The following is a 14,181-nucleotide window of genomic DNA, read 5'->3' as shown; positions in this document are numbered from 1 at the left end:
TTCCCATTGTTGTATGGCAGAAACCAACGCAACATTCTAAAGCAGTTAGCCTCCAATTAAGAATACATTTAAGAAAATAATGGATTATAACACTGAATTTTAAAAAAGCATGAGCTTAAGTTGAAACTCAAAAATATTTTTAATAATATGTTAGGGGTAGGGATTGTCTTTTCCATAGCACAATGCTGGCTATACCACAGATATGAAATTGACACACATCAGGGACCAATAAAGGATGGTAAACTTTTTACAGAAGGAGCACCATAGAATACGATATTCATACACTCTCAAAAGCCCACTAATCAAATTACTCATTACAGACACAAAATCTGCCTTTTCAATGAACAGATCTTATCAGCCTCTGCATAACAGTGTTCAATGTTAAAATAATAATCGTGGAGACAGGTAAAGTGGACACTCTTAACCTCCAAACAGGCTGCGCTAGGAAGCACACAGCATGTGCTAGATGTGTTCTTGGCAAACAGGGTTTACCTGAATTTAATCATGAGGAAATGATCAGACAACTGCAAAAGGTAGACCTTTGAGTAGACAACTGACCAATCCTCTGCAAACAAGTCAATGTCACGACCATCAAGGACAACTACAAAAAGGTGAGGAGATGTTTGAGGTTCCAAAGGACTAAAGAAATACAGGAACACAATCTTTTCAGTCCTTTGGAACCTACAACATCTCGTCTCCTTTTTGTGGTTGTCTTTTTGGGGCAAACATCGACTGTTTGAAAAAAGACAGGCCAGTTGTCTGGTTCAAAGTCTAAATTCTGCAGTTATCTGGTATCTACCTCAATATTAAACACAGGATAAACACTTGAAGCAAGAACAATGTATAGTAAATGCTGTCTGCTTTGAGCACAGTCCATCCGGTGGCAAAGAATGACCGGGTTGATATGTTGTCTTCTTCTAATTGTTCCCATGCTGGTGTGTGGAGGATGAATATTTAGAAGAGCAAGAGTTAAGGTCTTTCCAAACTGTGTGTCCATCAAAGCATCGATCACCTTACTGAGGATTACATGCGGAGGCTGATGACTGGGATTACTCCCATCAATTCTGTCCCTTGGAGTGTGGAGAGTGGTCGTTGGTTGGGACGTTCGTTCTCAGGAAAGGATCCCTCTGGCGTTGCTGAGGTTGAAATTGAGTTGCTGTGGTTGAGTTTTTTTTTCATCAAATGGAAAAGGTACATATTATAGTGTGGTTTCTCAAATTGACGATATCTTTTCTTAGTTCCTAACGTAATTGGTATCTGTGAAAGACAGACAGAGAGAAGAAATGTGAGTCTTTGTTAGATCCTGCTGAGCCTGGAGGGATGGCAACATGGTGACTGGGGCCAGGGGCAGACAGAGCTCCTGTTGACAGGACGAGCTGAAGGGAGAGCCACAGGCTGGCTGGAGAGGAAAGTGAGGTCCATGATTTCGAAGGAATACCTCCCTGAACTTTCACCTAGCCTGTGGTGCAGCATCTAAGGACCCTTGTCCTCACCCCACCTGTGCTTGGGGATATCTCAGCTCAGAGCTTCTTCAGAGCCTCATCTGGATCCCTACCACTCAATACTCAACGGTCATTTCACTCTTGAATCCCCTTCATCTGTATGCTTTCCCACACGTTCAGGGATGGATGTGCTGAGCATCCCTCAAACACAATTAGAAACAGACTGCTATGGGAGCAGAGGATCCTCAATTGAGAAAGACACCCTCTTCTTACCTCTGCAGCCCCGCCTTCTGAGGAGGAGAAGCAGGCTACCGGAGACTCCTGGAATGTGAGCACCAATAGGGACCTCAGAATGTATCCAAGTCCAGTTTCATAATTTACAGAGGAGGAGCTAGGTTTTCAAGGGTCTAAGGACTATCCAAAACCACATGACTTGTTACTGACAACCCAGGCCACAGGCCCTTCCTATATATTTGCGGGAAGGGAGAGGAGAAGGGGAAAAGCTCCCATCTGGAGGAGTCAACAGTTAATAGAGGCTGTTTGGTCATCCTCCTGGGCAGGAATAAGGCTTTCCAGGGAAATCCAGCTCCAAAGAGACTGAGGAATGAATGGAAAGGAATGACTGAGGAATGAATGAATGGAAAGGGGAAACTCAAAATAAAATTAGCGAAAAGAGAGCAGGGAGTGTCACTGTGTCTCAACCCATTTGCATCCCATGGACACCAAAATGCTATGGAGGTGATTTCATGCTGGATCTTCCTTAAGGCATTTCTAGGAATATCCTTGACATCTACACAAATAAAACTCTGAAGTGAAAGAGGGTTCAGTTTAGTTATCCTAAATTCTCATCAACTTTTCCTCAAACTTTTCTCAAAGAAAGAGTCTCTACTAGTATTTTATGCTGGTGTATAGAAAAACATCCAGGAAAACATCTACTTCTGCTTTATCGACTAGGCCAAAGCCTTTGACTGTGTGGATCACAACAAACTATGGAAAATTCGTAAAGAGATGAGAATACCAGACCACGTTACCTGCCTCCTGAGAAACCCGTATGCAGGTCAAGAAGCATCACTAGAACGGGACATGGAACATGGACTGATTCCAAACTGAGAAAGGAGTATGTCAAGGCTGTATATTGTCACCTTGATTATTTAACTTATACCCAGAGTGCACCATGCGAAATGCTGGGCTGGATGAAGCACAGCTGGAATCAAGACTGCCGCGAGAAATATCAATAACCTGGGATATGCAGATGACACCACCCTTTTAGCAGAGAGCGAAGAGGAACTACAGAGCCTCTTGATGAAAGTGAGTGAAGAGTGAAAAGGGTGGCTTAAAACTATGCATTCAAGAAAAAGAAGATCATGGCATCTGGTCCCATCACTTCATGGCAAAGACATGGGGAAACAATGGAAACAGAGACAGATGTAATTTTCTTGGGCTCCAAAATCACGGCAGATGGTGACTGCAGCCACGAAATTAAAAGACGCTTACTCCTTGGTAGAAAAGTTATGAGAAACTGAGACAGCATATTAAAAAGCAGAGACATGACTTTGCCAACAAAGGTCCATCTAGCCAAAGCTACGGTTTTTCCAGTAGTCATGTATGGATGCGAGAGTTGGACCATAAAGAAAGCTGAGTGCTGAAGAATTAATGCTTTTCAACTATGGTGTTGGAGAAGACTCTTGAGAGTCCCTTGGACTGTAAGCAGATCCAACCAGTCCATCCTAAAGGAGATCAGTCCTGAATATTCATTGGAAGGACTGATGCGGATGCCGAAGCTTCAATACTTTGGCCACCTGATGTGAAGAGTTGACTCCTTAGAAAAGACCCTGATGCTGGGAAAGACTGAAGGCAGGAGGAGAACGGGACAAGAGAGGAAGAGATGGTTGGATGGCATCATCGACTCCATGGACACGAATGTGAGCAAGTTCTGGGTGTTGGTGATGAACAGTGAAGCCTGGCATGCTGCAGTCCATGGGGTGGCAAAGATTTGGACAGAACTGAGCAACTTAACTGAACTGACAGAAGGGCATGTCAAAGGATCAATATAGCAGGATAAGGCCTAATATTCATTATGGGGCTTTTGCATAAAGGATAGATTCCATGAAAAATAACTTGTCGAATCTGCTGTTCTGAGCCAGTTAGTAGTCTGTGAAACAAGTTTAGTGAATAGCTAACTGCATGTGGCATTTTAACAGTAGAAAAGGAAACACTAAATTTTATTCTTGTGGCAAGGTGGGGGTTGATTTTATACTTTGGGGTCTATGTAATGTTTTTTTCTTTGTTTTATTGTATCTTTTACTATAAAAATTGTGAGAAACTTGAATCCAAACAGAGAGATTATATATCTAACTTAACTATCTACGTCTCTTTTTTTCTCTTTTCTCTTCTCCAGGCTCTACAAAACAGTTCTGTTGAGAGAAAAATGCAAATTCCCTTACTTGTTACTATTCAGCTTTTTGAGGAAGCAGCCACTCATAGGCCACTGCCATATTGGTTCCTTATATCCTATCAGATCCACAGTCCTTCTAATCCTTGAGGCATATTAGCAGAGCTTTGATATCCAAAGCTCATCCCCAGAACTTTAAAATCAGAATTTCAATGGATTGGGTGTAGGCATCCATGTTACCTCAAAACTCAACCCGTTTTCATTTTACAACAGCATGATTTAGAACTACACACTAGACCACCTACACTATTTCACACCAGTCTTTTTATTTTCTCCTTCTAATCCAACATGGACTTCTCTCCACTGGCCCTAAAGATGTTTTGGTCTTTCTCTGTTACTCGCATATAAATAATTGGCTTTCTCAATTGCATTGTCTGAAGCAATGATTATCTTTATTCGCATGTATCTCCCTGGGTCTTCATAAACGTGGCCCAAAGTTAATTCAGTACAATGCTGTCCTACATTCCCTGGCCTCAGATTTCAACTCAGCTCATTTTTCTGGGCTTTTACTAATATGGAGAAGGAATCATGTGAGTAAACTGGAGAGGTCTGAATACCTGTCCATCTCATGCCCTATGTATTTTGAAAACCTGGCTTCTGTATCTCCTTTCCCCCAAAGTCCCTTTAGGGAGCCATTTACTGTCCTCCACCTAATGCCAGCTCCAGGGAGTTCCTGCAAGTCCCCTGCACATTAGCAAAGTTCTGCCTATCAGAGGCTGTGGGGAGTCATGACTCAGGTGAGTGCAGCACTCCTACCTATGACCCAGGGTCTTATCTTATTTTAGTAATGAAGGCCTTTTCCTTCAGTTCCAGTGTTTCTTATTCAGGTGCAAAAGCTGAGGGTTAAGGGCTGTCCTAGCTACTTTCCTCCAGAAGCCAACTCACATGCGAGTGATTCCTTAAGACACGATCCTGAAAGAAAGAGGCAGTGGACTTGGAGGCAGGGGCAGGGAAAGTAAGGTGAAGAAACCAAGCATGTGTGTGATTTAAGGCCAATGTTTTCAGTGGCTTAAATGCTGCTATTCTGATGAGGAGGACCACGGATCTGGGCTTCCTTGTGGCTAATAGGAAAGGTCAGAGGGAATATGAGGATGGCAGCAGTGGGAAAACAGTAGAGGTCCGAGTGGAAAGAGGAGATTGAGATGGAAGGGCACTGCAGGGTGGCAGCCCCCATGGAAAAGAGAGGAAAGACCACACAGAGGTAGTGTCAGCTGTTGAGTGAACAAATGAGGAAGAGAACAATTAGTGGGAGATTTAGCCACAACAGATAATGAGCATAAGGTAGAAGTACATGGAATTACCATTGTTCCCTAAGCTTGAAGGCCAGGGAATCTGCATGCCAGTCTCCACTTGCCAAACAGCAGTTTTCTTTTGATAATCTTCTCCTTCAGGACACTTAAGCACTTCATCTTGCTACACACTGGATGCACGTGTGCGCCTGCTGCGGCGCCCTCACCTTCCAGCTTGGGAGGGTTCTTCATTCTGATGGAAGCATCCAGCTCTGAAGATAAAACCACAACCAACAGGATCCATTGTTAATCATGATTTACGAAGACTTACTCCTTCACCCAAGGAGGACATCAGGTACAGAAAGTGTCCAGGAACAAGAAAGGCCATCTGAAAGCCCATGGGTAGGTGAAGACAATGGGGATAGTTTTATATTTTCTTTTTTGCTGATCTTCCTTATACTACCCAGGATTGTTAAGTGTGCCACAGGGCAAACATGCTTCCGGATGCCAAAAATGAGCCAAGAAGAATAAAACGGATGACAACAGAAATTCCTAGGTAGAAAAGACAAAGGCAAGAAACTCCTACAGGATGCAGTTTGCACTGTTGGCTGGGAAGAGATGAAGCAAAGTCAAAATTGAAGGAAAACCTCATGAGAGAAAAGAAGTGGGGAAGTGTAAATTGGAAGGATTTTTAATGTGCATGAATATAGACTTCATATATATGTAAACACACTACATATGATATGTATATATAATTTAAATAAGACATAGACGATATGATAAAAATGGAAGAAGACTCACAAGTGAGTGTGTTTGTGATGGAATAAATGAGTGAAGGATTGGAGCTATTGAATGGGTCATTCTATTGGCTTCCTGATAAGTTGAACTTGGAAAACAAAATAGAAAAATAAGAAGAAGGAGCAAGAAGCTCTGTTTGGTGACAGGAACTAGGAGATATGAGCAGTGGGTGGGAGCCACAGTGTGGAGGGGTGTGAAAGTAAAGGGCATTAAAACTACCCTTTGCTGCAAAATCTGCTGTGAAGCCTGGGTTTATGCTCAGGACTCCGTGGGAGGTGAGCAGGAAACAGAGTGACCGAGCCAGTGAGGTTCAGTCTTGGCTGAGAATGTGGGAGGCCAAGCACAAGAAAAGGAGACACGAGAGGGAAGAGAAGACAAGAAACACCGCAAGACCTAGTGGCTCTTGTCAGGCTCTGCATCCCGGCCCTCCCTGGGCACTTTCCTTGAGACTCTCCATGCTGCCACAAGGCGTCTCCTTCTTATCTCACCTCTACCTGAGGACATGGGTCTCTCCTTATTCCTCAGATGAGGCCACAGCCTGAGGGATGAGCACCAGGTCGAGTCAGGGTCCAGGGGACGATGTGGAGAGCAATGGAGGGTAAGGATGAATACGTCCCAGATGAAATGGATGTGAGGGTCTGAAAGCTCTTTTAAGGAAATTTGAACAGATGTGGACCCAGAGGAGAGGAAAACTAGGAGACGGACATGGAGATGAGTGGAGAGAAGGACTTAAATGGAGTATCGTAAAAGGGACAGGTGGGTGCACTTCAGAAATGAGGGTAGCCCTTTATTCTAAAATGAAGGTACAATGAGGAAAATCAATTGGATATGAAAAGCAAACATGGGACTGAGTTGCAGGGCCAGTGTTTACACTCCTACTGAATGTTGCTAATACACTGTTACTGAGAGCACCCAACAGGAGTAAATCGCCTTGATGACACATGTTGAACGAAGAGGAAAACATTGCCAAGCTACCTTTCTGAGAAAGCAAGGGAAGATGGGGTCTAGAGAAAGGGTAGACCATAAAGCCTATGCTACCATAGAGGAAACAACCATTGTGCAATGATTTTGTAAGTGTTAAAGCACCAGAAAGACACAACGCTTAGATATTCTATATTCATAGTGGTTATCAAACAAATTTTAGTGAATCAGACACTCTGGACATTATGCTGTTTACAATTCCCAACAATCATGCAAAGGAGAGAATTTTTCAAGTGTTCAGATGAGGGACGAGAGAGGTAAATACCTAGGAAGATAAACAACGTGGCTCAGTTAAACAAGCAGGAATATGCAGAACCAGGGCCTGAGGCTGAGCTGCTCCTGAGGCCCAGGTTCTTGCTCACCTCATTCTGGTAGAGGGTCACAGGTTTCAACTGGGCCGACAGCGGGCATGGGAGAGGCCCTCTGCCTCCTTCACCCACAGCTGTGTGATGACCAGTACATGGACCAGAGCTTTCGAATCCCCTTTTCTTTCTTACCCAGAAAGAGTGGTCCTTGGTTTCCAGAATCAGGGTTGGTGGGAAAGCCCTGGGTGGTGGAAGAAAGACCAAGCATGGCTTTGCTGTCACCACAGTCAAAGTGCTGGTCCAGCTGCCGCTGCAGACAATTGGTCACGTGGGTGCTTTCCTGAAGCTGTGCTTGTGGAGTTTGCACCTCTGACCCTGGGAAACTCACAGGCCCCTGGTGACAGTCCACCCAGGGGTCACCTGAAAAGAAAGGAGGGTTCAGGACCAGTGGAAGCTTTTCCTTGCTAAGTCCTCTCTGGACACCCATTTCTACCGTCCTTGCCCATGAGTGAAACCACCCAGAAACCCAGACAACAAAGGCAGACATCGATGTGAAGAAGATGCCATATTTCTGGCTGTGACTGGGGTGGTGAGAAGGCAGGTGCCAGGCTGCAATTTCTTGAAATGAGAAATCAGACACTTGAGTCTAGAGGGTTTGGGTGACACAGGAGGTCAAGCCTCGTATTCTGTTCTTAGCCTCCGTCTTGTAACCTAGAGAAAAGGATCTAGACAAGCCTCTAGGCATGGGGGGAGAAAGAGTTGTTGATATCTGCCCACAGGAATAAAAGAACAGGGAGAGACATATGGCCTGAAGGCTTCAGGTACTACTAGAATTTGAGCTGAAAGAGAGAGTACACGCCAGACCCTTTTGAACTTCCTTGCTTGAAATTTTTGCCTCTGCTTTCACTCAACCATACATGTATATATAGAAGAAAATCTATTCCACATGGAGCAGACTGGGGGGTGCATGGTATTAGCAGCTAGGACTAGTGGAGAAGAGGTCTGAGACCCTCTTGGAAACACGCCTGTGTCTCTTTAGAGAGAGACACAATGTATACTCCTTCAATACACGTTCCTCCACTGGTGCCTGGACAGTGCTCCTAATGAAATCTGTTTCTATTTCTACTGTGAAATGAGGACATAGTCTCAGAACGCGGGCTAACCAAAGATATCAAGTACCCTCCTCAGGTCCAGGTCAGGCTCATGTGAGGTCACAGCCGCCAGGGCCTGCTCTACATTGCTGTGGGGCTCTCCTCTCACCTCCTGCTGATGCATCTGCACCCTCAACAAGGTTTGTTTAACTGTCTCTCATGGATCTCTTATCTCTTAAGTCTTCCAGACAGCATCTGTGTCTGACTCTCCTCAAAGATTCATCCAACCTCCTTCTAACTGTTTTCTCTGATTCAGTCCTCTCCACGCTCTCAAAGGTCACCTGTCTTATCACCCCCCAATCCTGTTTTATCACATGTTCCTCAGTTGATGGAAATTCATCCTCCCTTCTCTGCTCCACAGATCTAACCTCCTCACTCGCCTTTCCAGTGCTCCTGTCTTCTAGTCCCTCTTTCTTCTGCAACATCACTGCCCACAACTCCCTCTGCAAATCCTCCCAGGACTCAGGCTGGCCCCTTTCTGACCCCAGCCCTGCACCAGGAGCCTCTGCGAGCTTCCGGGGCTTTTTCCAAAAGCACTTCTCTCAGTCTGGTGTGCCCTTCATATTTCCATCAGGCAAAGTTCATTAATCATTCATCCTCCTATTTTAGGACACTTGATCAGATTTTAGGATAATTCATATTGGGTAAAGGGTAAATCCTCGTATAAAATTTGGTGTTTGAAAGAACTGTCAAAACTACATATCCCCTCATTCTCCAATGTTATTTTGAATCAATGTCTAGGATTGTTTTTAATTATCGTTGTGTAACTTCATCATCTAATTTTCTTTGTCTTTTCTTGAGAATGGGTTTTATTAGACCTATGCTTTGAGTATTCTTTCCATTGACAGAATATAAAATAACCGAACATTTTATCCAACATCAACAATTCTGCCCAATATTGTTAGTGTGGGGAAAGTCCTCCAATAGAAGATCAAGTTGTAATTTAAAAATCAGGTGTTTGTGTTGTTTCTGCAGGGTTTCTCCTTGTACAGAGAGGATGGGGTAGACCTGACTACTTGTACCCACATGGCTGCATAATAGCTATCCACACTGGACTCAGGTTATCATGAAACTCAAGACACAGGATGGATCCCTGTATAGTTTAGATATTCCATTCATCCATCTCAATCCATCTGTGGGGATTTGGCCTTTCCCGGCCCACTGTGTACAATGGACTCGCAGGACTGGGCCGTATCACTGACATCTCACTTCTGAGACACATGTCTGAGCCTCACTCATCCCCTTCACAGGAACCCACACCCGGCTGTCAGTGTTTCTGAGATAGAGCTCCACAGTTTTTTAATGGCTTCAGCACAGCCAAATTCAAGGTGTCCCTGGACCCATCGTGACAGCAGGTGACCTGGGGGCAGGAGGTGGGGACAGGTGTGGACTCTCACCCTGGCTGATTCTCCAGAGAGCCCCGTGGAGCTGTGGCTCCACCTGGAGGGGCTGGAGGAGCCGCTGGCTCTGCTCTCAGGACAGAGTGCACAGAGGGATAGGGAGCTGGCAGGTCTGAGTGAGGGACCACAGGGGTTCTCTGCAGCCCTCTGGCAACTTGATGTTGAAGATTAACATAGCTGCAAATCATTTGGTCGGGGCAAAGAGGAAAAGGTGAGCAACATCCTCTCTTAGTCACGGATGGTCCAACTACTGAGAGGAGAGGACATAGCCTGAGCCAGGGAGTCAGGCCCAGGAGAGGTCAGTGTCCCACCCGCCAGTGGCCAGGAGTCTGGGGCAAGTGAAGGGACCTTGCTGATCCTCAGCGCCCTCGGCTCCGCTATGAGACACCACAGGCACCTGAGAGGGTGCCTGGGAGGGCTGAATGGGGTGTAGTGCGCTTGGAGCTCACTTAGTAAGGAGCATGGCAGGCAACAGGGGCACAATAACTGTGTGTTCCCTTTCGGGTTTGCGAACTACTGTGATCCTGAGAAAGCCTTTGCTTCTCTGCTCCTCAGGGAAGAATGAGAAATAAGAAATCAAGATGATCTTATGAATCAAAGTCCTAACAATAAAAATACTTCTCCTAAAGAAAAAGTCAAAAAATAGCTCAAGAAGGATTTCATACTAGGTTTTCATTTCCATACCCTACGAACTGCTACCCAAGGGGACCTGGCTCATAAATTAGCTCAATACCCCTATCAGATACACAGGTTATGGATAGTTTCCATGCGGTTATGCCACTGAGATTGCATAAAACATTGAAACTATAACCCGCACGTGGAAGACTCCTTTTGGCTGCACAAAGGATGAAACACAAGGGTGTCTCTTGAGGATGGAACAACAGAGACAGATACTTGGCTTCATGGAAATGACAGGGCATAGGCAGATTTGATGTTCAGGAGCTAGTATCTAAATGCTTCAGAGGGAGCTTGGCAGCCCAGGGGTAAGAATCTAGAGCTGGGGAACAATAGAACATGCTACAAATATGGAGCAGATTGCAATCATGAATGAAAAGCCAGAGAACTTGCCAGAAACTTCAAGAAATAAAATTCGCAACAAAATGTCATGACTACAAGGATTCTTATCTTGATCAAAAGAGCTCTGTTACACAAATTCCTGCAGGTGAGACAGTGGTAGCTGAGATTCTGCCCTGATCCCTCCACTTGCCCTCTCTGGTCTGACGTGATACCAGAAGCCTGTGCTGATGAGATAAGTTCAGGTGACAGACGGCAGCCTGGGGCAAGAAGAATGCAAAGGCTCGAGATGCCTTTTAAAAATTGAAACTGAGAACACAGTTCTAATCAACCTGAGCCTAGGAACCTGTCTGGGAGTACTCACCGTTTACACCTAGATCCAAGAAATCTTCTCTTGTCTCTGTTGGGAAGGAGGCACTTCTATAAGGATGACAGGAACCTGTCAGATGATGGCCACTAGAAGCAGCCAGGTAACATTCATCCAGTGAGTCCGGCTGGACTTCATTCTCTTCTACCACGAGCTGATCCATACTGAGATTTGAGGGGTTGGGAGAGCAGATGGTTAAACAAGAGGGATTAGTCAACCTAGAGCCACAGCTGGTTTTGGTGGGAGGGTTAAGGGAGAGGTTGCAGAAAACAAATGGGGAGTCCCCTTAAAGGAGGTATAACAATCCCCCCCACCCACAACTCCCATCTGGGGTCTGAAGGCGCTTGCAAAGGGAAAGGGAGAGAGAGTGAAGGAGAGTGAGCATGAGATGCTCTGAGCACAGAGAAGAAATGAGCTCAGGAGGAAAATGAGCCACCCCAGGACACACAGTCATGTCACACACGTCCTCAGAACATAAAGGTGACTTCAAATACACCATAAGTTTTGTTGAAATTTACATGCTGCATCCAAATGAATACCAGCTCTGGCATCATAATGGACTCCTGGAAATCTTGTCTCCAAGACCAATATTTTTAATACTGCAATGTGACATGAATTTTTGTTTCCTAGATACTACCTTGTCATGAAATACCTGCCAAGGTCATAACACTAAAGACAGAGGCAGATAAGTATCGCATGCTGGTTTTCATAAGAAGGAGAGAACAGAGGAGTCCAAGAAATCCTGTGGCTGATCAGTAGCCCTGCTTCAACTGATTGCAAGTTACTATCATTGAGAGGGATTCATGAAGGGTGAAAACAGACAACCTTGTTCCAGGGACAATTTGTGGTTGTCTGAATGGAAGAAATAGGCATGTTCAGCGCTTTCTGATTCCCCTGCATGTGAGATGACCAAATGTCACCACTGATGTCAGACCCATGTTTCTCCATAGTTACCTAGAACAGATGATGTCTTGATCTTCCTTGTCCTCCAGATCAGCAAGATTTTCTGTGGATAAATTCAGACAAGTTGAGAAACACTTAGCAGATCTCATTGTGTAAATTAATAATCCACTGTCCAATACTGCCATGGGGACGACAATATCAGCACTGCGATGACAGGCTATTTAAGGAGGATATGCCAGATGCCTCAAGTTGGATCTCTCAGACTCTCCTTGGCTTGCTTTTCAGAGCCATCAGGCCAGATCTCCCTTCCCTGGTAGATTCTCACCACAGTATCCTCTTCCAAGTCTGAGTAAAAAGTTCAAGATTCATCTTCCCCACAGAGTCTGGGGAATAGCCCACAGCAATCGAGCAGAATATTGTCATACTCAGGCCTTTCTCATCATAAGCTGACTACTTTAGCAGAATGATGAGTGGAATGAACAAAACCTAGAATCACATGAATCCTAGTTGTTACACGGAACCTTCAGTCATTCATGGGGTGGGAAAATGCCAGGGCTCTGCCGTGCCTTGCAGAAACATACAAGCAAGGTGATGGGAGGGCTCTTTGCATCCTGGGGTCCAGATGCTTGGTTTGCTAAGACAAGCAATTTAGAGGAGACAGACACCGGGGATGACAGCAGTGACACCAGGGAAGCAACAAATCATTAAGGCTGTTAGCGCCTCTGGAAAGGCACAGAAATTCCAGGGACACTTGGGTATGGAGATGGGAGCATTGTGGGCAAGAAGAGACATTGCATTGGAGTCAGGAAAAAACAGTCATCTCCGGACACCTGCACACATACAAGTGAGTGAGTGTGTCACAATAGCCTTGAGCCATGACCTAACTTGGGGCCGGACCCGTAGGCTCCACCTGAATGAAGAAGACAGCATAGCTTCCAGACTCACCTGATGTCTGTACTTAAAACTCTACCACAGAGTCTCATCCAAATCACTGTCTACAGCGCTTCCAACAGGGATGACAAACCTCAGCACCCCAGAGGTGGGGACTACGAAGCGTACAGAGTCTACCTGGGCATATAGGTGGAGTTCTATCACAAGAAAATACTCACTGGTTACATCCCGAGCATAAGACACATCCACGTCCTCAGGTGAGAAGATGGCATTGCTCCGATAAGGCCAGAAGGAGTCTGACAGGTCAGGAAGAACTGAGTAAGTCAGGTAGTGTTCATCTAGAGAGTCCTGTGGGACTCCATTCTCTATCATCTGTGGCAGCTGTCTGTTGAACCTGGTGGGGAGGGACGGCAAAAGATTAAGCCAAGACTTATCAGAAACTGTACAGTCCTATCTGGTTTTGATGGAATGTTTGAGTGGTGAAGCCAAGGTTCTGATCCATGACAGGGAGAAAACTCTGTTTTGTGTGTGAGACACAGCGTGGTTTTACAGGGGCGGAAGAGAGAAAAAGCAGTAGGTGCTCAGTGGTCTGACCAAATAACAGGCTGATGAACAGACAGATTTCTCTGTGATGGTACAGTCACGCCTCACATACAGGGACACGGAGTAGTGGCTTTCACACTTCCACTTACATGGCATTGACATTACTATGACACACATGCCAGCATGCTAACACCAAACATATAGCAGATATGCATCTCACTCTAGAAACCACACCTGATATAAAAATTGAGTGCAAAAACATCACTCTGACTTAGTTCACCTGGGTCGACTGACTTGGGGTTGAAACTTGACCAGTAAATAAGAAATTGGAAACAATACAAGTACCACAGTGAAAGCAGAGAACATTATGAAAAAGAATAATAGTGGTGGGCAAAACTGACGACACAATATATTCAGCACTTTCTGTTTTTCCCCGCATCAGAGGTCTGCAGAGGTTATCACTGTACAGGAGCCCACAGATATTCAAAATTACCTCGGGGCCCCAACCGCTGCTCCTTTCAGGTCATCGAGACCATTCTGGTTTTCTGCAAAGAAATTAACAGAAGAGTTATGTCAGGCAAATGCCTTTCCAAAACGCCCAATCCTGTGCCTATCTTCAGAATGTGGTAACAGGCTATTGAGACAGAAATAATCCAGGAGGCCCTAGAATGAGCCTCAGAAGAAGGCACTGGGTTTCCTTCTTGA

The 14,181-nt window shown here is 45.1% G+C and overlaps 2 protein-coding genes and 1 long non-coding RNA gene across 5 annotated transcripts in view; 1 reads left to right on the top strand and 2 right to left on the bottom strand.

Annotated features, from left to right (window-relative positions):
- LOC145504770 (uncharacterized) overlaps positions 1-4,264 on the top strand; it is a 119,092-nt gene extending 114,828 nt beyond the window's left edge. The window contains exon 3 of the long non-coding RNA XR_014052469.1: positions 3,841-4,264. This is a non-coding gene — a long non-coding RNA (uncharacterized LOC145504770). The remainder of the gene's footprint in view (positions 1-3,840) is intronic.
- Positions 1-14,181, bottom strand: part of LOC145504747 (NBPF family member NBPF20-like) — a 532,650-nt gene that overhangs the window by 127,659 nt on the left and 390,810 nt on the right. Inside the window, exons 116-117 of the mRNA XM_081486053.1 lie at positions 13,970-14,021; positions 13,152-13,327 (exon numbers count right to left, since the gene is read on the bottom strand). Of these exons, the coding sequence (XP_081342179.1) occupies positions 13,152-13,327; positions 13,970-14,021 (228 nt within the window). The remainder of the gene's footprint in view (positions 1-13,151; positions 13,328-13,969; positions 14,022-14,181) is intronic.
- Positions 121-12,846, bottom strand: LOC145504755 (NBPF family member NBPF4-like). Of its 3 annotated transcripts, none has more exons than XM_081486068.1 (6): positions 12,624-12,846; positions 12,094-12,145; positions 11,137-11,303; positions 7,400-7,627; positions 5,196-5,395; positions 121-1,257 (listed from the first exon to the last, which is right to left on the bottom strand). In XM_081486068.1, exons 3-5 carry the CDS (start codon positions 11,300-11,302, stop codon positions 5,205-5,207), a joined length of 585 nt encoding a protein of 194 aa, XP_081342194.1. In that variant the 5' UTR covers position 11,303; positions 12,094-12,145; positions 12,624-12,846; the 3' UTR covers positions 121-1,257; positions 5,196-5,204. The 3 variants fall into 3 exon arrangements, with proteins under 3 accessions (XP_081342194.1, XP_081342193.1, XP_081342195.1); XM_081486069.1 differs by having other exon boundaries at positions 826-1,291; positions 5,157-5,395; XM_081486067.1 differs by lacking the exon at positions 12,624-12,846 and having other exon boundaries at positions 12,094-12,285.

The sequence above is a fragment of the Giraffa tippelskirchi genome, chromosome 5 (genome assembly GCF_054371585.1).
Source record: "Giraffa tippelskirchi isolate mGirTip1 chromosome 5, T2T-mGirTip1v1.2.pri, whole genome shotgun sequence".
In the NCBI taxonomy this organism is placed as follows: Eukaryota; Metazoa; Chordata; class Mammalia; order Artiodactyla; family Giraffidae; genus Giraffa; species Giraffa tippelskirchi.
This window is presented reverse-complemented; position numbering and strand designations above follow the sequence as displayed.

Excerpts from the sequence above, each read along its gene's own strand:
- LOC145504755 (XM_081486067.1), bottom strand. The coding sequence starts at position 12,227 with ATGGCAGTATTGGACAGTGGATTATTAATTTACACAATGAGATCTGCT. Across the intron at positions 11,304-12,093 it reads CAAGACATCATCTGTTCTAG|TATGGATCAGCTCGTGGTAG; the intron begins GTAACTATGGAG and ends CTCAAATCTCAG. Across the intron at positions 5,396-7,399 it reads CCAAGGACCACTCTTTCTGG|AGCTGGATGCTTCCATCAGA; the intron begins GTAAGAAAGAAA and ends TTTTATCTTCAG.